The sequence below is a fragment of the Vicia villosa genome, linkage group LG3 (assembly GCF_029867415.1).
Source record: "Vicia villosa cultivar HV-30 ecotype Madison, WI linkage group LG3, Vvil1.0, whole genome shotgun sequence".
Classification (NCBI taxonomy): domain Eukaryota; kingdom Viridiplantae; phylum Streptophyta; class Magnoliopsida; order Fabales; family Fabaceae; genus Vicia; species Vicia villosa.
In genome coordinates, this window is record NC_081182.1 from 114,266,318 (window position 1) to 114,288,245 (window position 21,928).

Sequence of the window (21,928 nt, forward strand, 5' to 3'; positions counted from 1 at the left end):
TTCATAGTGAAGATCTTTGTTGCCCCTCTAGGTAACATCTCTTATGTTGGACTTCATAGCCAGAATCCTTGTTGTCACTCTAGGAAACATATCTTATATAGAAATTCATAGCAAAAATCCTTGTTGCTCCTATGGGAAACATCTCTTATGCTGGACTTTATAGAAAAGATACTTTCCACCCATATGGGCAACATCTCTTATGATGGACTTAATAAGGAAGATCCTTGTCTCCCTCTGGGAAAAATCTCTTATGCTAGACTTCATAGTGAAGATCCTTGTCGCCTTCTTGGCAACATCTCTTATGATGAACTTCATAGAGAAGATCATTGCCTCCTTCTGGGCAACATCTCTTATATTGGACTTCATAGCAAAGATCCTTTATACCATTCTTGCCGCCCCTCTAGCCAACATCTCTTATGCTTGACTTCATAGCGAAGATCCTTGCGGCCCCTCAGGGCAATATTTCTTATGATGGACTTCATAGGGAAAACCATGGACACCTCTCTATGCAACATCTCTTATGCTGGACTTCATAGTGAATATCCTTGTCGCCTCTTAGGGCAATATTTCTTACGCCGAACTTCATGAGGAAGATCATGGCCGCTCTATAGGATCATGTTGATAAGCTACTCTTACCTAAAAGACTTAGTGCACCATTAGGAAGGACATGACTTAAGAATCACGCCTAAGAGGAGCGACAAACATTTAACTTTAGAAACTTAATTACAAATTTTTCTTGAGGGCTCAATGGAATTCTCGCCCAAGTAGGTAAAATGCCTCGCTTGAGGGATTTATAATCTCATCAGTCGAGCTATATACAATTATGCATGGAAAACTTAGATTCTCTAGACTAACTAAACTTTCGCTTGAGGGACTTAATGTCTACTTAGGCGAGAAATGTCTTAAAAATCACGCCTAAGAGGCGCGATAAACATCTAACTTGAGAGACTTGATAACAAGTTGATCAGTGGTTTTTACACATGTTTTTACCATTGTTTTTAGTTGCATTTGAAGTATTTTAATTAGTGTTTTATTTCTTTATTCCGCATTTTATGCTTTAGTTGTGTGTTTAAGTGTTTGCAGACTCAAATGAATGAAGTGGAGAAAATCAGTGCGAAACGTGAAGAAACTGATGAAAAAGCACATGGCCTGGCTATACGCGTCTCCACACGCGTGTGGAGCTTGTAAAAGTACATCCTGCTACTCAAACGCGTCCCCAGACGCGTGTGGAAGTGAAATATTGAGGTCTGCTGAGCAAACGCGTCCCCAGACGCGTCTCCTGACGTACATGGAGACAGAAATCACTATTATGCCCAAACGCGTGCCCAGACCACAAGATGCGTGCCCACACGCGTCCCAAAAGCCAGAATTGCAAAGGAAACTTCCCCTCTGCCCAAACGCGTCCCAGGACGCGTGTCGCCAGCATCAAACGTGTCCCCACACGCGTGTGCACGTGAAGATTTGGGCTTTCTTGCTGAAAAGCCTAGTCAGACAGAAATAAAAGGACCAGAATGCGTTTGGACAAGGGTTGGACAGTTTGGAGTGCGAAAATAGATGAGAGAGGCTGGAGAATTCAAGATTGATGCAAGGAGTGAAGAATTCTATGAGCTTTTGCCATTGAAGATCTGATTCCTTCATTTATCTGTAATGTCAACAATCAAAACTATGGTTTTTGTTATTTTTATGAGTAGCTAAACCCCCCATTGCTAGGGGGTGATCTTGATTCTGAATGTGATAACTTTATTTCTTTAATGCAATAACAATTCGGTTTTCATATAATTGGTTTGTTCTACATCTGTTCTTCATGCCTTAACCGTCGGAAAAACGGATAATGAATTTGTTTGAATTAATTTAGCTGTACAGCAATTATTCATTGACAAGAGTAACAACATAGGATAATAATTATCACCTAGGTCTAGGGATATTTTATCTTAACCGGAAATTGTCGGTATTGGAATGCTTGATCATAATTATAATTATCTATGGACATAGTAATTAGGTTGTGACGTCAAAGATCTTTTCACTAAGGACTTAGGATTAGATATTCTTGAGAACCGGTAATTAATTGTGAAACTATGTTATTGCATTGAGAAGGATAGTTGTTATAGGAAGAATCATTCACCGACCCCTAGCAACCTACTCATCTCTGTTCATCGTTTTAATATTTTGCGTATTTACATTATTTGCAAAATCAACCAAAACCCCTATCACTTTTGTTTAATTGAAATACTAAAAAAAAAAACTCTGTATCGTCAAGCAGTCCTTGAGATTCGACATTCGGGGAATTTCCCCTTGTATTACTACAGAGGCAAGATAGTACACTTGCTATTTTCTTATCACAAGTCTTGCACGAGGACTCGATGGAAGTGTTCTCTAAGTAGGTAAAACGCCTCGTCTTAGGGACTTGTAGTCTGATCAGTCGGGCTATATACAATTCTACCTAGAAGACTTAGATTTTCCAAGCTAAATAAACTCTATCCTAAGAGACTTAGTGTCTCCTCAAGAGGGACATGACTCAAGAATAACGCCTAAGAGGTGAGACAGACATCCAACTTGAGAGACTTGATAACAAGTCTTTCCTAAGGACTTGATGGAAGTCTCACCTATGTAGGTAAAATGTCTCGCCTGAGGGACTTATACTCTCACCATCAAGACTATATACAATTCAACCTAGAAGACTTAGACTCTTCGGGCTAACTATACTGTCTCATGAGGGACTTAGTGTCTCTTAGAGGCTGGACATGATTTAAGAATCACGCCTAAGAGGCGCGACAAACATTCAGCTTAAGAGACTTGATAAAAAAAATTAATATTTCATCTTTTTTCTTAATGTCTATTATTTTTGTATTATGCTTGTCGATCTATGAAGTGCGTATAAGGTCTCATAGGTTTAGACCAAGGATACTTGTGATTATGCTTTGTAAGACATGATAGTTTATAACATGATATATGAATTTAACTTATGTTGAGAGGTGATGTTAGATTTACACCTAGATAATCGTCTATCATGAGTTAGAGTCTAGACACAGATCTAGACATGATATTCACATATATTGTTGAAACACAATATTGTTGTATTATTTATTAGGATGGGAGATTGTCTAATAAACAATACGACTCATATCACAATGTGTGTTATACTTATATCATGCTTGTCGATCTATGAAGTGTCGAGAGGGTCTCATAGGTCTAGACCAATGACAACTTTAAAGAAATGATCATTTATAACATAATATGTGGATTTAGCTTATGTTGAGAGGTAATGTTAGATTTACACCTAGATAATCAATCATTTATCATGAGCTATAGTTTAGACACATATCTAGACATGGCTATAATCTAGACACAGATCTAGACATGGTATTCACATATATTATTGAAACACAATGTTGTTGTATTGTTTATTAGGTTGAGAAATTGTCTAATAAACCATATGACTCATATCACAAAATTAATTCTGACAAGGATTAATTAAATTAAAAAAAAAAAGTCTTTTACTTGTACTTGTACTTGTTTAACCATTAAAAAATACCTTAACAAATTTGATTAAAAAAACACAAATATATTAACATGCACAATAATATAGGAACTCATAAAACCTTTATTTTCTCTTTCTTCCTGTTCAATTTCATTCCTACCAAACAACTAAATTTTCATCCCATTTTCCACTCACTTTCCATCTATCGTTCTGAATCAAGTTGCACATTTTGTTTGCAGGGTTTCCCAAACATTCGAGGACTCCTCTTCCTCTTCCTCTCAAGTTCAAATTTTGATAAACCCATCTCGCAGTAATAGCCATTACAATTCGCGTATTGAAGTTCAAAATGCTTCCTCAGCGAATGAAGAAAGCTGTTACCGATAACCCTAAAAAACTCGCAAACTTGATTGATCTCGTTAACCTTCCTTCCACTCTCAGAGACTTCGTCGGTCAATCTCAGACTTCTCGATTAACCTGTTTCATGCGCGTTTGGTCCTACATCAAAACCAACAATCTTCAGGTTCTGCTTTGTTTTTACAACTTTATGAAATTGATTCACATCAAAGTAATTTTCGGTATTCGAATGATTTAAAGTTATTGTTATTATTCTGTTTTCTTAATTAAAAGGGGTTTACTTTGAATTTGAAACCTTGCTTTTCAAATTGATACTTGTTTCACTTCTTAATGTGTGGAGTGGTATTGATTGGAATGGGGCTGGGATATTCAAGAACTAGTAGTTGTGACTGATAAGGGAAGAGGGTGAGAAATGATAGGAACAAGAGTGAAATGAAAGTGGAGAAACCCTATCACTGTTTTGGTGTTTTTCAATTGTGAAATTCCTTAAGTTCTCCCAACAAAAAGTCCAAACATTTAAATCTTTAGGGCTCTTATGGAGCTACCTCGCTGTAAAAGCTACTATAGTACCGACCTGAGCTGTTTTAAATTTTTGGTGACCATGTGTAGGTTAGCTATGGTACTATCAAGAGGCCCTATTTAACCTCATTTTAACAATCACAAAGATTTTATGAGGCCCTGACAAATTTTAGGTTATGTGCGGTAGCCTGCCTTGCACGCCCTCGAACTCTCTGCTATCGTGTGTCCTTTAGTAACCAAGGACCTTTTCACTAACCGCCATAATCTGCTATTGACTGCGCTGATGCATTAGTAAGCATTGGTTTAGGCTAGTCTAAACCTGGAAGAGAAACTGTGTTTTATAATGTCCTTTGTCTTTCGAGTCTTTATTAGTGTATTAGTGTGAGATTGTTTTTAAAACTATGCTAGTGGAAGAAGGTCATTAACTTTTAGAGCTCACTACTTTGTAATCTGGATCTTGTTTGAACCATGCACTATGTTAGACCTCATTAGGAATTTCTAAAGTCAGTTCTGTGGAAGTTATGTTTTCATGTGTGATGTTTTTATGATGTGTTACAGTTATGTGTGAAGTTTTGATCATATGTTTATAGTTTTATGTGTTTTGTGAATCATAATAAATAGGGCAGTTTGACAAAGGGACGGGGACTCAGTTTTTTGTTTAAGGATTGAGAGGGAGATATCCAAGCTCTCTAAACTTGGGATTGGGAGGGAAACCGTGTATTATAATGTCCTTTGTATTTTTAGTCTTTCTTAATGTATCGGTGTGAGATGGTTTTTATAAATATAATAGCGGAAAGTCGGGCACTAACATGGCAGTCTATTCGCTTTTCTATTACACTTAATTGTATGGCTATTTATTGTACCTGATATAAATTTTTTGGCATGTATCAAAATCAAATAATTTTGACAAATAAGATCAAAATAAGCTCCTTGACATTTTTCCTATTGCAATGCAATGTAAACACACTCAACATAATATTCCCCAATAAAGAAGGCCTCTTTCTGATGTTATTGAGCAGTTATATGTTTTTTTTTGTTATTAAACTTACTCATATGTGAAGTTATGAGTTTATAAAATGCGTGTATCCAGTTTCAAGTTTAAGTTGGGGGTTACCGCCATATTTTCTATGATGTCTTGGCTTTGGTGTATTTATTTAGTATGATTAGTAAGTTCAATTGATTGACTAAAAGATGGATTGTTTCTTTGCTTGAGCAGGATCCAAATAACAAAAACGTGGTAAACTGTGATGAGAAATTAAAAGGTATTCTACTTGGGAAACCTCAAGTTGAGTTAGCAGAACTTCCAACACTTATCAAGCTACATTTTCCGAAAGAGCCCAAGTGATGATGCATGTAATACGAATCAAGATGTATGTCTTATAGGAAATGGAGAACATGCATACTCTTCCTCATGATGAGTCTCTCAATTGTTTCCGGCATTTCTTCCCCCCCATAGATTCCGCACCAACATTAGTATAGGAACCTAGCAGTAGAAACACCAAATTGGCAGTTTTCTTTGTTGTGTATGAATGTATTAGATTAATCTTATCACATGTGATCCAATTTAAAAATGTCCTGTTTCGCTGCATGCTTTTGCAACTACTTATGTTGTTTTGAAGAAATTTTCTTGTTGGGGTTGTGATTTGGTCTGCATAAATTGTGTATATTATTATCATTTAAGCTGAGTCGTTTTATTTTTCCTTAGGATTTGGAACCTCTGTAGCGGCTGCAGAACTATTGCATCCAAAGTCTCTGCAGTCGATACAAAGGATTCAGATAATCCCCTACCCTCTTTCATCTCCATATGCATACTTCTTTGTCAAGAATCATCTTGAACTTTTGCAAGTTGTGATTTCTCTGAAATTCGATAATGCTATCTATGGCTTCTCCACAGTATGCATGAGTAGCGTCGACCACAGTTACGATAAGGAGATTGTATGCATTGCAATCGGTTGAGTTAAAATTTGATTGCTTCATGTTTCTCCCAAAAGCATAAAATTTCATAGTCCAAGTGCTTGGCACTCTTTGTTTACTAGGAATGAAACCTTCCTCATTTGTAAGAAATCTCTGTGTGTTTACTATTAGGGTGTGTTGTTTGATTTGCTAAAAAACGAGGTACTGGACAGAATAACTTTTTTTGTACTCTGTTTGATGGAGAAACTAATCATGGTACTGGACAAAAAATATGGCAAGGTACTGGACAAAATCATAATTTCTTGTCCCCCACTAAATCATGGGACAACTTTTTGTCTCAAACACTAATTATCAACAAAATATCAAAAAATTAAGTTTACTCTCTTTTTTATTATTTAATATTTTAATTCATAAATATAATATTAATATTATATATCAAAAAAATGTTATAATAAAAATTATACTATTTTTATTCGGTTCATTGACATATCAAATAAATAAAGTAGAGAAAAAAATCTCAATTTATTATTTTTCTTCTCTTCTCATTATTTAATATTTTGATTCAAAAATATTATATAAGAAATTATATTATTTTGTCTGCTGCATAAACATATTAAATAAAGTAGAGGAAAAAAATTATTTCTTCATCTTTTTTCCTCCTTATTATTTAATATTTTGATTCATAAATATTATATTTTATATATCAATAAATAATATTATATTAAAAATTATATTATTTTGTCTGGTGCATAGACATATCAAGCAAAATCGAGAAAATAGTTGTCCAGTTCAATAACCATCAAACACAGTACAATACAAAAAGTTGTCCTGTACTGTCCAGTATTATTCTGTCCAGAACCTCATATTTTGCAAATCAAACGCAGGGTCAAGTTGTTTGTTTAAATCTGCATGAAGGTTTATATCATAAAGAGATTTTATTAGGCTCAAGAGATAATCTCGATCTCACACAACCAAAGTTCTTGTTCAGCTCTTTCTATAATGGCCTTGAGTTTTGTTTTTTGTAAGAACTTTTTTTCTCCTTCATAGTTTATTTATGGAGAATCAAATATACTACGATGTCGAGGTAAATTGTTGAATGATTTGGAGTATGTTTCCTTCATAGTTTATTTGTGAAGAATAAAATATACAACAACGATGTGGGAGATAAATTGTTGAATGATTGTATGATCACACATGTGGATTTTTGTTGGTAGTATTAAAATTGGAATGTTCCTTGGTTGGATGAGCTTTACTCTCAGAGAAAAAATTCATAGCCTTGAAGAAGGATCTCAAGCGGTGGAATAATGAGGTTTTCATTGATTAGGAGGTTAAGATTAATGCGGTTCTGCAGTAACTGTATTAAAATGGGATACATGATTCAGTCATGTAACAAAATTCACCAAACCAAAAAAATAGAAGAGTAAAATCATAAATTAACAAAATTAAGAGGTTAAAAAATGTATTGAAAGCTTAAAATTAAATGATTTTAGAATATCAAAAGTGAAAATTAATTACATTAATATACAAAGATAGTTTATGACTATTCACATAAATTCATTAAATATCAGTTTTGGTAAAAATTGTAAAATGTAATATACTGGACAGTTGTCTCTGTATGACTACCAACTGAATTGATTTAACAGGACACAAATTTATCATACTTATATGGTGACCTATATGGAGACCTTGAGAGGAGCACACTCTCAAGACCCAAGCGTTTCACCGTTGGACCACACACTCCCACGATCCATATCTTTTTTTTTTCTTTCTTTTTGATTATTTTTCTTTTAATTTCATCATTGAATGCAGATGTAGAATGATAATAATAAAGCTTCTTCATTGAAGAAAAAAAAATCTCTTCTCAACAATTAGAGCCATGATGGTGAAGTCATTACATTGATATACACCACATGATACACATATATGTCACAAAGCATGTACATAACTATGCTGATATGTATGCATTCTTTCTTCCGTATCATTTCTCTTGCAAACTTAACCATATGGATTTCTAAAAGACTTTAACAGATTAGGAATATCATGAGCAAGCATTTCATCCACTGCTTGTATCGTTTTCGGTTTCAATTTCTCAAACTTGTCAATGTTATAACCACTCAAAATTTCTTTAAAATGATCAATATCAGGAAAGTCTCCGGCCGGTAGATGGAACTCTCTTTGTACCTGTAATAAATGTATTTCAATTTTCATTCTCTTTCTCAATATCATAACATTTTGAGAAATACAGAGTTTGAGGATTCATTCATATATAATATACCTTTGCAAATTCGTCCTCCAAATTATCAATGAGTTTTTGTTGAGCTTTAGCTTTCCCCATCATCGCAGGCATCTGCTTCTTTAGATGACTGATAATATACGCATGTATAATGGCTGCTCGAGCTCGTTTTACAAATTCATTGATCTACATTATGTATAAGTGTTGTAGTTGAGATTATTATTACTATAAAAAAAAAAGTTGATAAAATGAAAAACCCACTTTACGATCACAAGCCTTCTTCGGTATGTCTTTTAGATCTGCAAGAAGGTCGTCTTGTTCTCTTTCGAAGAGTTCATTGCCAAGTACACCGTTGACACTATTATTTCCTGGCTTGTCATTGAAAGAACTGCCAAAACAAGTCAAAGGATCAAGACAGCATTCAAGATAAGCACTTATAAGATAAGCATTTATGCTATAAGCGCTTCCTATTTATTCAAAAATTGGTATATATGAAGTGACCTACCCTATATACACTCGCATGACTTCTGGAACATTGAGCACCTTCCCAAGCGACCACATTAGTGCACCATAAATTCTCATTAACTGCGACGTTAGGACACAATCACATTTACAATATGCAAGTAAGATTTCCCTATTGATGTTGCCAAAGATTTGTTAAGTAAACAAAAAGAAGATTAATGGCTTATGTTATCTTACTTGTTGAGTATCAACTTGATCCGCCTTGTTCAAAACCACTCGGATTTTGTCATCGTGTCCGTGTAGGGATGAAATCACACGTTTGAACTCGTCGCTTATATCAAGTTTGTGAGGATCAAATAGAAGAAGTATTAAATCTGACTTAGCGGCAAACCAAGATGTAACACCCGTAAAATCATATGATCTTTGCGACCGTTGCTTTTCTCCTGATAGAACTCCTGGACTATCCACAAATGTAATGTGCTCCAGTAACTTCGGACAAATGAGATAAAGTAAGCCCCAAATGAAATTACTCATTTTTGGGTAAAATTCTGTAGAGAGACTTACAGGATGAGGCATTTGAGAACACTCAAATTTGGACAAAAATGCTGTGCCAAAAGTCGTAAGCCCACTAAACGGCATGTCTGCTTGGACAGCAACAGTATTACCGGGAATACTTCTCTCATCAGGTCCCGACTGCGTACATAAAAATCACTTCATGATATTAAACTTGGCACTCAAGCTATCTTAGCAATCAATTTAAGATCTAACAGCTGAAGATTTGTGACCGTCTTCTAAGAATCTATCCGCAGTAATTGGTAATCGAGAGTAAGTGATTTCGTACATACCATGACAACAACAAACCTATCGGTTGTTGGTTCAGGTCCAATATGAGCTCCTAATGACAAAAATAGGAAAACAAGTAAATAAAATCAGTATTATATCTTGTTTATCACTCGAGTAAAAATCGACAATGGTTTGAACAACTTGCCTGGATAACTACTTTGAAGCATATGTTTGATAAAAGTTGTTTTCCCTGTTGAGTATTGACCCAAAAGCATAACCATAGGTTTGCAATCAAAATCACTATTTGTCTGCAAGAATTCAATGCAAAAATAAGTGAATACTTTTGTCGATATTTAAAACACAGTCATAACACGACGACGTAGGGAAAAAAAGTTACACGAAATCACCAAGAGCCGTGTACTGACCAATAAAGGAGATACAAAATCATTGAACCGATAAGCAACTTCTAAAGGCTTCAACTTCTGTATGTAAAGTCTCTTCAAACCATCGATAATTGACGTCACAGAGGAACCAGACATCTAAGGACATAATGCACAAAGTGTAGAAGTGAAAATCTCTACGAATGCATTTGACAATTTTTTTTCTCTAAAGTTAACAATAGCAAAGAATTCGCAAAGAATATAAAGAAGCATATTCAGTCCCAAGAACATGTCTAGAATAATATCAGAAACCAAATTAGAACGATATGAGAAAAAGGCATATTTTGTTAATCCGAAACAAGACAACAGTAACAAATTCAGAGTAATAATACTGACGAAATGTGTACCTTTTTTGCTGACTTTGCAGTAAACCACTTATTCGAGGGCGGTGGCTGAGTACTTACTGCATTATTGCAAATTAAGTGAACTTGGAATTTCAAGAGAAATAAAACCAACCAAAATCAATGTGAAATTGTGAATGACCTTAGCCAATAAAATGAGAGATATATATTACCATTATTATCTTTTTGTTTGCGCTTTTTCTTCTGTAGAAACAAAGCCAATTATGTACCGATAAGTACTTTAATTAAATCAGCTTAAATTATTAACATAAAAATGAAAATACTTACCGCAACTAATGCATCCAAACCTTCCATTATTGGTGGTTTCACATCTCTCAAAACTGAAATAGAAGTTAAGCTTCTGTTAGATAACTTTATCGCAGAGATACTCACAATCACAAGCAACAAAAACATTCATTGCAATTCTATAAAGCGCCGACGCAGAGACAAATATCAGACACAATATTGATACTAACACGTAGATGTAAGTAATAATTTAAGAAAATGTAAGTGATTGGATGTAACCAAGTATTCTAGTGTCATGGTTGAGACAAAACATGGCATGTGTCGGGCTCTTGAAACGCCTTCATTCTGACGTGGCGGTGCTACGTAGTTGCAAAATCATTAACTAATACATACATAGAGTTAACCACTTATACAATAGAGGAAAAACCTAAAGATACATAAGTAAGAAAACTTACTATCACCAGTTAGAAGATCATGTGTTATTGTGTATCCATTTTGCGCCAAAGAAACAAGCTACAATTCAAATGTGTTAAGAACAAGAAACCGATTAGTATCAAGCTTTGATAAAACAATGATTCTCATTTTAATGAAAAAAATAACCTGCATAGAAATGACAAATTCTTTGAAACCAAGATATCCTTCTCGCTTTGAATCTGCGATCGCCCACACCTTAGTAAGGGGAGCACCAAAGAAACAATTTAGATTAAAGGAAGAAAACAACAGGTGCAGAAAAGGAGAGACTAAACTGTCAACTTGGACAATGCACAAACTAAGCGCGTGTTTGTTTGCACGACAAAACATGCCACAGACGCGCATCGAGCTAAAGCTAAAATTTCTAGCTTCTGAATTCGCGGCAAAAATGGCGTTGAAACGTACATTTTTTATTCTAAATGCCAAACCATACACTTACTACAATAAACAAAATTCAAAACCTGCTTAAGATCTTGTCGAGACACATTCGACATGGCGAAAAACTTCGACGCTTCATTCCCAGTAAATCGACCATCACCATCTGCATTAACAAAACAAACCAAATTCCCAATCATCATAAAAATTTCAATTCTCACATGCATTTATCATATCCCTTGATAAAAAGCAACACAACACCATAGAAATTTCAATTAATGCAAAAGTGTAAAAAGATTGAAATTAGGTTTAAAGATGAACCTGCATCTGCATAATTGAACCACTCTTGATAAAGGTTAAGATTCTCTTTCGAACATGATTCATTTGGAATTGTATCAATTTCCATGACACGCATGAACAAAAATCAATAGAATGAAATTGAAAATTTGGATTTTTTTTTTTATGATTTCTGTGAAAGAGAATTGAAGAGGGATTGCAAAATGCAGAGAGAGGTTAATTGATCAAACGAGAAGAAGGGGTTCCATTGTGGAAACAAGAAATGGCGCAAAATTGGTGCTTTTTATTATTAACCAGAATCAAATAATTTGAATTCTCGTTAACAGTTGGACACGTGTTATATATATGAGGTAAAAATATGTATGTGTTTTTTTGGGTTTAAATTGGGTATGGTTTTGGGTTGGTAATATTATTCAAACAACTCATTGCATCTTTCCTTTTACCACATGTTATTGTAGTATACCTTCAAAGCATATAGCACAAAGCCTAATGTGAGCTTTGTCACATGAATTTAAGCACAATCTTGTATGACTTGTGATGCAAGTTTACTACAGTGATTCCTTAATTATGAACCTCATCTTATTCCTTCAACCTTACATTCTTATTCATAACATTGTGGAAATTAAAATATATATTTAAATTTTTAAAATTTTCATTTTATCAACTAATCCTGTTGTGGTTCGAACAATAGTTTTTCAATATCTTTATGAAACTTGTGATAGATAAAAAAGTTGGATAACCCAAACCCAAGTTATTAGGATTTAGGGTTGTTATTTAGTACTTAGTTATATATAAATAGACATCATGTAATTCAATTTTATCATTCAATAATATCAATTATTATTTCTTTATTCTCTTTTTCTTTCATCATTAAAAGTGTCTCACGCACTAACATATTGGTGTTTAGAACTCTGATTAGGTTTTTGATTGTTTTTTCAAGAATCACGCGTGTTTCTGAGATTGTGGATTGTTAATCAATTGCCACAAAGATGAATGGTACTAATGACATTCCGAATTCTATTTCAATTCTTGACGGAAAAAATTGGAACCGATGGAGCAAGCAAATGAAGTCCTTGTTTGGTTTTCATGAAATCCTAGAAGTGGTCGAAAACGGTGTTCCTGAGCTTGCTCAGGATCCAACCGACGTGTAGAAAACTGCACACAAGGAGGCGAAGAAGAAAGATGGCAAGGATGCGTATTGCATTCAATCGGCAGTAAATTTGGCGAATTTTGACAAGATCTCTCATGCTGAATCACCGAAGTAGGCATGAGATATTTTTTTCAAGTACTATGAAGGAGGTGAGAAAGTAAAAATCATCAAACTGCAGACTTTGCGACGACAGTATGAATTATTGCAAATGGGAGAAGATGAAAAGATTCACATTTTTTTCTTCCTCGTAACTGAGTAACACAAACAATAAGGGATAACTATTATTTTGAAATTTGGGATTGAAACGATTATATAACCAAATTAAAAATTAGGGATTACAAATTATCTTGTTCAACCCACATCCATAGAACCTGCGATCTGGATTATGAGATGTTCAGACAATCACAAGTGGTGAGTCCAACCCACAATAATATTGCATCCTTCTCCTCCTTGAATGAGAGAAGTTGCTTGAGATGCTAACAGATTCAGATGCCATCAAAATGATTTGGGAAGAAAACGAAATTGGATAGTGGATAGAAAAAGATTGATGAACATATTTAAAAATGAAATTAGGTATTAGGATGAAGAACTAAAGGTAAAAGGGGAATGGGTTTCACTTATTTTTAAGTCATTGCACCATCTCATGTAAATTTGACTGAAGAGGATCTATGCCCCTAATTTGACTTTTCATATATTTATTTTGATTATCTTTAATAAATTATAAAAATTATAATTATAGTAATAATATTTGTATCCAATATGTTTTACACAAACTAGGTTAAATAAAAAAAAATTGGTTTAATAATATAATGGTTGAAATTTCACTTCTCTCAAATGTTCTCATATTGTGAATAATGAGATGTCCTTATAATAAAATATATCTTAGCATATCTGTCAAGTGAATATCTTAATGCTATAATACCATTTCATTATTGTAACATAATGTTGATTACAATATTAACAACAGGAAAAAAAAGGAGAAAGAGACCTATTGCTATCCTCTCATCCATTCTCAAAGTAAGCAGCCGGTAATTGAGTTCAACAACTCTAAGATAAGTGGCTCACAAACAACATCTATTTATATTTTGTGCCATGATACATAACCTATAATGAAACCAAATAGAGATTCTTCAAGAAATGCCTATGGTTTTTCCAAGCAGCCAAAGAACTAGTGATAACTGAATACCAAATATGGTGTGGAGTGTACTCCTATCCAACATGAATCCATATACAGTAATTCCTGCCTTATTGTTCTCAAAGTAATTTACTGCACAAAAAATATCAAATAGTTCTTCAAACATGTTTATTTATTTACTTAAAACACAAGAAATCACAATTGGGTGTGAAAATTTTACCAAGAGCTTGTCTTTTCTGATAAGAAATAGTACTGTAAGAATATGATGCAATCCACTTTGTGTTATCAATTTCATCTTCTTCATCACCAGCATCATCAGCCTCCGATTCCCCATCCGTTCCAACCCTAGGATAGATTATTTCGTGAGAGATCTGAGCCGATAGTCTTCCACCTTCGTCCGCTCCATCAAAAGAATCCAACGTCGCACAAACATGCCACTTGGCAGCTAACCCTGTGATCGCTTGTGCTTTGTGTGTTATCTTTGTCGCACTACGGAACATTATGGACAGTGCAGAAAGTAGCGTTACTGAACACAGCTGTAACAAAGTACAAAAAACTATCGTAACAACTTGTTTACATTAATACATAAATATAAATAAATACTGTCTGACAAATATTGTACTCAGAACCTGCAATTTACAACTTGAGAAAGTGATTACTTACCACAAGCTCACCGGTTTTGTAGATACTAAGACCATATTTAGCCTTAGTAGTCTCGAGCAAACACACAAACTGGCTTCCAGTAATCAATATAAGTGCGAATAGAATAAACCGTCGGTATCTATGACTTATGATTCTCAAATGCCTTCTAATCCTCAGGTGTTCCGACATCACTGATTGCACGTCCGAATCAACATGAAAGTACGTGGCGAAGTCTTGTAGCCGTAGGATCTGAAGCTGACAGATCAAACGGAAGAGAACACAAACAAGGAATATGACAGTGGTTCGGTACAACCATGAGCAGAGTTCTAATATGCAAGCTACTGTATCACTGACATACACATTTCCTAAGAATGAAATATGTGATCCTCCTGATGAGTACCACCAGATTTTGTATGCAGACATTGCTATAAAGCATGGACCCGCAAAAACCGAAAGGAGCTTCAATGATCTCTGTGTAATAAAAATATGAAAGTTATATAAGAAAAATATTGAAACAATTCTCGTCTAGCTCATTTGGTAGGCGTGACATCCAACATCAGGGGAGTTCGAACTTGCTACATCTATTACACTAAATTACTAAAAAAAACTATATTGAAACAAACAGAGAAAATTTCACAATTGGAGATAATAGAGAGATGGAGGAAACTAACATTGAGTTGTGCCATGTAGTTCATTCGAACGGTCTCGCTCTCATCACAAAGCTTATCCAGAAACAAGAACCTCCGAAGCCCATACTTTCTAACAAACGACGAAAGGCACAAAAACGACAGCGAAGCAACCGAACTCAGCGACAGCTGAACGACGGCGTCGTACGGCCGGGAGTGTCTCGAATCGCAATCGGGACAGGCGATAAAGAAGTGCGAGGCCGCGGGAACGGCCAGCGCGAAGATGAAGAAGACGAACCAGGAGAGAGTGGCGGTGAAGGCGTTGGATTGATCGACGCACATCCAGCGGAGGTAGCATCGGAAACTGTAGAGCTCATCGTTTACGTGGGAGAGGCTGCGACTGTATTTGCCTTTGTTTTTTATGTTGGTGTTGGTGTTGGTGGCTTGTAAGAGTGATTCTTCTGTGAATCGGGTTTTGGGGGTGGAGGGTTCGTCCATGGTGAGAATTTGGGAAAATATTGGATTGATGAAGGAATGAATTGGGGAATGGAAATGATTTGATTGATGAATAGAAATTTTGTGATTTGTTACTTGTTGTGTTTGTGTATCTGTATCTGTGTATAAATAGGTTGGCCATAACTTGGAAATGAATTTGGGGATTTTGTTTTATTTTAATGGAAAGTTGTTAAACTTCTATTTGTATTATTGTTATAAGAAATTTAGGCCTAACTATTAAGTAATTTTATTACAAAAATACTAATTTTGGCCTAATTGATTTTTACAAGCAAGAAGTACTAGTTACTATACTCTTTTTAACTCTTCTATTATTTGCATCTTTGTGCTGTTGTTAAAGTTAAACATATATAACATTTATGTATGATATTTATTTAATTAAATTTAAAATAATTAAATTATTGAAGAACTTTTATTTAAATTTTAATTGATAATATTTTTCAAAATAATAAATTATTTTATCATGGAAAATTAAATATACAATGGTGTTCTTTCTTGTAAATAAAAAACATTTATCTGATAATGAACTTAGTTAGGTCTATATTCACGCTTAACAGGTTGGGAGTTGTACTTGCAGGATGTAGAGACTTTGATACCCAAATTAGTGACTACAAGATGCGAAAGGTATAAAGATTAAAAAACTTTATGTGTATGTTAGATTTGACATTTCTGGTATTTTATATAGGAATTTCTCTAGGATTTTTGGAGGTCTAAAATCATTGGTTGAATAATCGTCATCCATAAAGAAAAATGTTAGAATATAAAGCGTTCTATCATATGACGATCATTCTCCAATCGTTTTCTTGGATCAAGTGCTTTGATTGTCTATGTTTATTCCTAAGGTCTTAGAACATCTTTTGGTTTACATTTTGGACTTTGTGAGAATCAGTATTTCGTCCTCTAACGTCATTATGACATATCAACATGAATTTCTCTTTTTTATTGGGCTTCATTCCTTTGAGTCTCATACATCTTTGGGATGTGACGCTGGTTATGTACCACAGATAAGAACAATTTCCCCCAAGCCTAGTCCGTTGTAGTCGGGGTGGTGCTTGCAATCTCATACAGTCCATGCCTACTCCCTTGTGGCTAGAAGTCTTTAGACTTCTATTAGATTTTGATTGGTGCCCTATCTCTTTCTGATACGATAAGTAAACTCGGCCTAATACAATTTGTTTATCATCTTTTAGTTTTGGATACCTGGTTAGATCTTTTTACATATACCTTTAAGTTATTTTTTCGTCTGGACAGAGCTTGCATCATTAGTGAATAATCGTGGCGAGTAGAGTTTCCATAGGAGATGAATGTTAATTTGGATTATTCTTCTTTTCCAATTTCGTTGTTTAATGTGACATAAGGCACATCGATCATATTCCAACAGTTTGTAGGTTCGGGGCGCTCTCTTTTCTTGGTGGTGATCATTGTGACATGGGAATATAGCTAACTACCTAGGATTATTGGTGGTTGGTGTTGAGTGGTGATTTTCGCTTCATGTCTAGGGATCTTTTATAAATACCACTTTCTTTGTTTTAGACGTTTTAATTTATTCTAATTGATTCATCTTCTTGTCTCCATTACTTATGGTGAAGTTTTTCTGATGAGTTTTTTTTTTACTTACTTTTGAGAGTTTCTTTTGCTTCTTTCATTTTCTTCATACTTTTCAATTGTGTAGATGATTTTCTCTTTTTGTAATGTTTCTGAAAAAAATAACAAAATAATTCTAATTTCATATTCCTCAAAGTAACAATTATATATGCTCTTGTGTTTGAAAATATCTAATATAAATTTTGTGTTTGATAACGATGATGATTTGTGTGTAGAATTCAACTTGAAATTCATCAAAAATACAATTATCTACAAACAAAATGAGAGAATGTTGCACATACCATACAAGTGTTGCTTATGTTTAAGTAAAATGGAGCTCCTCCTCTTCTACCCTAGCCGTCACTTTTCTTCTTTATCCTTCCTCTCTCTCAAAGAGGGGTGATTTAGGATCAATTTTGATCCAAAATCACCCCTCCAAATCGTTTTTGTTTATCTATTACTTAAATAAGTGATTTTCACACCTTTTCTTTTTGTCTTTTTTGTGATTTTGTGCGTCATCGTTTGTTTTGATTTCCCATATTTCTGTGGTGTATTTTGATTTCTCGTCTTTGTGCGGGTATTTTGTTTTTCCGTTTTTGTGCGGTGTTCATTTGTTTCAGGTTGAAAGATTAGTTTCGATCTAGTGCAGATTCAATCAATGACATTGGTGCCGTCAACGCTACAGATCCGGAAGCATGAATATTTCGGACATCTCAATACATTCAATACATTAATATTTGTAGGCATATGCAATTTGCCGTTTTATGCTATTAACATGGATGCTGTGGATTTGTTCGCAGATTCATCCTTTTTGTTTTTGGCGATTTTGAATTTGTATTGCAACGATGTACTCTATCGATTTAAATGAATGAATATCATTTATTTTCTGTTAAAAAAAAAAGTAAAATGGAGTTTTTTTTTAATAAGCCAAAATGCATTAACAAAAATGAATGTTATTTCAATAATTGTGAACTAAAATTTAAAAATAGTTCATGTGAACTATTTTCTATTCTTTTGGTGACATTAATTTCTGACATTAAATAAAAATGAATGTTAATCATTGAATAATTATTGTTTTATAATTTTAAAATTATTAGTGAAAACATACTGAATAATACTTTTAATAAAAAATTATAAAAAATATCTAATGGAATAATAATATCTATTTATAATATATTAAGGCTTAATTATATTCTTTGACCCCTAGTTTACCTCACAATTTACATTCTCTTCTCATATTTTGAGGTGAAATTTAATGATGCATCTATTTTTTTAATGATATTTATTTTATATTTTTTTTTCATCTTTAAGGGTTAATAAATATTTTTAATTCATTTTTCAAAATTTTGCACTGAAAGTTGATGGTGTTATTGTTTTTTTTAATGACATGTAACTTATATTTATTATCTTTGAAGTTTCACATAGATTTTTATAGATGGTTTATCATATTTCATAATATTTCATAAGTGATATGTTATTAAAAAATAGACACATAATCAATTTTAAATGCAAACATGTGAGGGATCAAAATTATTTGAATTTGAAACATTAATTTTGTAAATAAAATAAAATAAAGAAATCAAAATTATAATTAAGCAGAGTTTTAATAATATAGCATGAAACATATAGATAAAAAAACTAAATAGAAAGAAACAAAATAAGCATGATAATAGAAAAAGAAAGGCTTTTGAAAGAGTTTAAAAAAATTCATGGATTTCGGTGAGATTGTTCATATTTAAGGTGACAAATAGGTCGAGTTGCCTAGCATATTCATCCAACCTAATATTTTTTATTGACTAAGTCAAGGTTTCTGACTCGCATCTTTTACTATGTCCTCCCTCTATTGTATTCTTTTTTTTGCAGGCTTTGGTATATGGGAGCAATAATCGTGTGAACATGAATTTTTGTCACTTTTAAGTTTTAGGAGTGCAGTTTCGCGTAAATCATATTGTCTCGCTTATTTTTTTTTAATGACAAATCAAGATTTTCAGCCCACCCTCCGATATATTCGTCCCGTCCAATCTTATTTTTGATGGACTTAAATAGAACAAGCTTGCTCATTTGTCACCCCTAATTGATTTATGAATTTTTTACTAAAAAGTCTCAAAATTCATTCAACTGACATTTTTTAATTATGATTTGTGAAAGATTTTAATTGAATATCAACAAAAAGCTCTGAAAAAATCGTGATTATCTTAATTGAATATCCCAATATTTATTTGAATTTTATAAACGTTTGGATAAAGTATCACAAATTTTTTTATCCTAAAAAATCTTTCGAAATTCTTTAAAATCTAAATCTACTACATCTTTCTTTTTTATTTTATTTTATGAAATCAACAAATTATACCATTAGAAATCATGATAATACATAAAATGTATGAAGTGTATTGGATTGGTATTTTATATGCTTATTTTGATTTACAAAAGTTTTAAAAATTTTAAAATAATTTATAGGATTATATTGACTTTTTAGATTTTTTTAAAGATTGTTTACATTAAAATATTCAGTTTGAATTTTAAGAGTTTATAGATTTTTAAACATTGAAAGAATTTAATATATTTTTTTTAGAAATGCATAAATAAAATAAAATATAAATAAGTTATAAAATAAATACAAATATTAAACCTTATAATAAATCATTTTTTACTTAAAAAATTAGTAAATTGATTCTAAATTATCATTATCAAGTAGAGCTAAATAAAGAGATGACAAATCTTGCTGACAAGCAAGATACTACATGTTTTGTCTCTTTCATCATTAATCGCCGCAATCTAATAAGTAAGTGTTTTTAATAATGAAATAATGAAAAAAGAAAGGAATAAAACATCATAAGATACCAGCTGGAGATGGGGCCATAACATGGGAGTAGTGTGGTAAGAGAAAAAGAGAACCAATGCAACGCATCCATTTGTATACTAACTATAATATGTGTTACTACCATAAAGCACCTGCCATTAATGATGGATTCTCTCGGTACAAATAATACAAATTAACGAAGTCATAGGTAGGGGTGTTCAAAACCAAACCAACCCAATAGAAAACCGCAAACCAAACCAAACCAAACCGAAACCGCAAAAAACCGCATTTGGTTCGGATTAGTTTGGGTCATTTTTTAACAAAACCGCACGGTTCGGTTCGGTTTGCGGTTTGTATTTTGTAAACCGAACCAAACCGAATCAAACCGCATTATGTTACAACCTAAAATTTACTTAACTCACATCCAACCCAAACTTAAACCTATTATACATTAGCCTTATGATTACAGACAATTTTCTCATTCTTACACATATAATTTCAGTCCTGATCTTCTCAAATCTCTAATAACATTATCGCACCTTCTTTGCCACATACATCTTCTTTCTTCTTCTATAGTCTCTGTACTCTCTTATATTCTTTCTTTTTCAACTTCTCATTTTTATGTAAATGTTATGTATTTCAGTTTCGTTTTTATCACACATCTTCTTATCTAATCTCTCAACACTTTTTTTTTCACCTTCACTAATATTTTGTCTCTTCAATTTTTTGTTTCATTATAATAATTTTTATATTATTTTATGTTTAATATTCCACTTTTGTCTAATTTAATTTTTACATATTAAATGGAAAATTGTTGTCAAAATATAACGAGTTTTGTTGTTATTTGATAGTGTATGAATGTCTAAATACAAAATTATATTGTCATCTATATGTGTATTTATGGCTCAATAAAATATTTGTAAAAAACCGAACCAACCGAGCCGAACCAAACCGCATTATTTTGGTTTGGTTTGGTTCGGATTTTTTTTAAAAGCCAACCGAACCAAACCAAACCGCACTATTTTTTCTCTTGCGGTTCGGATGATTTTTTTCGTCAAAACCGCCCAAACCGCACCGCGAGCACCCCTAGTCATAGGCATAAAAAAAAGACAAGAACTTGCAACATGGATCAATTTCATTTGCAAGATTTAGTTTATTTTGGAGACATTCTATGATTCTAGTTCATTTTTAATGACCAATTATTAGTAGCCAAAATGCATAGAACAAGTAAGAGATGCGTTGCAATGTTGTTGTAAGGTGGTTTGAAAATTGTTGTTCAGATCCAATTACATAATTGACAGCTAGCATTTATGCTTATCATTCATTGAGTTTTAACCTATTCATTCCTAGGAAAATTGAAGAGAATAAAAAACAAAAGATCATTGACATAACATACCACTACATCAAATTTAGATATGTTTAATTATGATAGGATAGGTTGAGTCATTTTTAAATTAAACGATTCTAAAAAAATATTCGTCAGCATAACGAAAGGCTGAAAAGTGAATTTTTATTAGAAAGACGTTTTTCAAAAGTGAAATTTTACCAGAAAGACGGATTGAATT

At 33.2% G+C, this 21,928-nt stretch overlaps 3 protein-coding genes across 3 annotated transcripts; 1 reads left to right on the forward strand and 2 right to left on the reverse strand.

The window, feature by feature from the left end:
* Positions 1 to 3,662: 3,662 nt before the first annotated feature.
* Positions 3,663 to 5,973, forward strand: LOC131656555 (upstream activation factor subunit UAF30-like). The gene is made up of 2 exons (XM_058926249.1): positions 3,663 to 3,998; positions 5,568 to 5,973. The coding sequence occupies exons 1-2, from the start codon at positions 3,825 to 3,827 to the stop codon at positions 5,694 to 5,696; spliced, it is 303 nt and encodes a 100-aa protein (XP_058782232.1). The 5' UTR covers positions 3,663 to 3,824; the 3' UTR covers positions 5,697 to 5,973.
* A 2,115-nt stretch (positions 5,974 to 8,088) lies between these two features.
* LOC131662364 (EH domain-containing protein 1-like) lies at positions 8,089 to 12,172 on the reverse strand. The gene is made up of 16 exons (XM_058932132.1): positions 11,938 to 12,172; positions 11,703 to 11,782; positions 11,371 to 11,439; positions 11,226 to 11,283; positions 10,813 to 10,865; positions 10,698 to 10,728; positions 10,531 to 10,586; positions 10,169 to 10,282; positions 9,949 to 10,051; positions 9,806 to 9,855; positions 9,525 to 9,653; positions 9,198 to 9,449; positions 9,004 to 9,083; positions 8,760 to 8,886; positions 8,541 to 8,684; positions 8,089 to 8,446 (listed from the first exon to the last, which is right to left on the reverse strand). The coding sequence occupies exons 1-16, from the start codon at positions 12,029 to 12,031 to the stop codon at positions 8,261 to 8,263; spliced, it is 1,626 nt and encodes a 541-aa protein (XP_058788115.1). The 5' UTR covers positions 12,032 to 12,172; the 3' UTR covers positions 8,089 to 8,260.
* Positions 12,173 to 13,962: 1,790 nt separating this feature from the next.
* Positions 13,963 to 16,112, reverse strand: LOC131662365 (uncharacterized). Its single transcript, XM_058932133.1, has 4 exons — positions 15,512 to 16,112; positions 14,862 to 15,311; positions 14,419 to 14,734; positions 13,963 to 14,330 (listed from the first exon to the last, which is right to left on the reverse strand). Exons 1-4 carry the CDS (start codon positions 15,962 to 15,964, stop codon positions 14,194 to 14,196), a joined length of 1,356 nt encoding a protein of 451 aa, XP_058788116.1. The 5' UTR covers positions 15,965 to 16,112; the 3' UTR covers positions 13,963 to 14,193.
* Between the last annotated feature and the right edge of the window lie 5,816 nt (positions 16,113 to 21,928).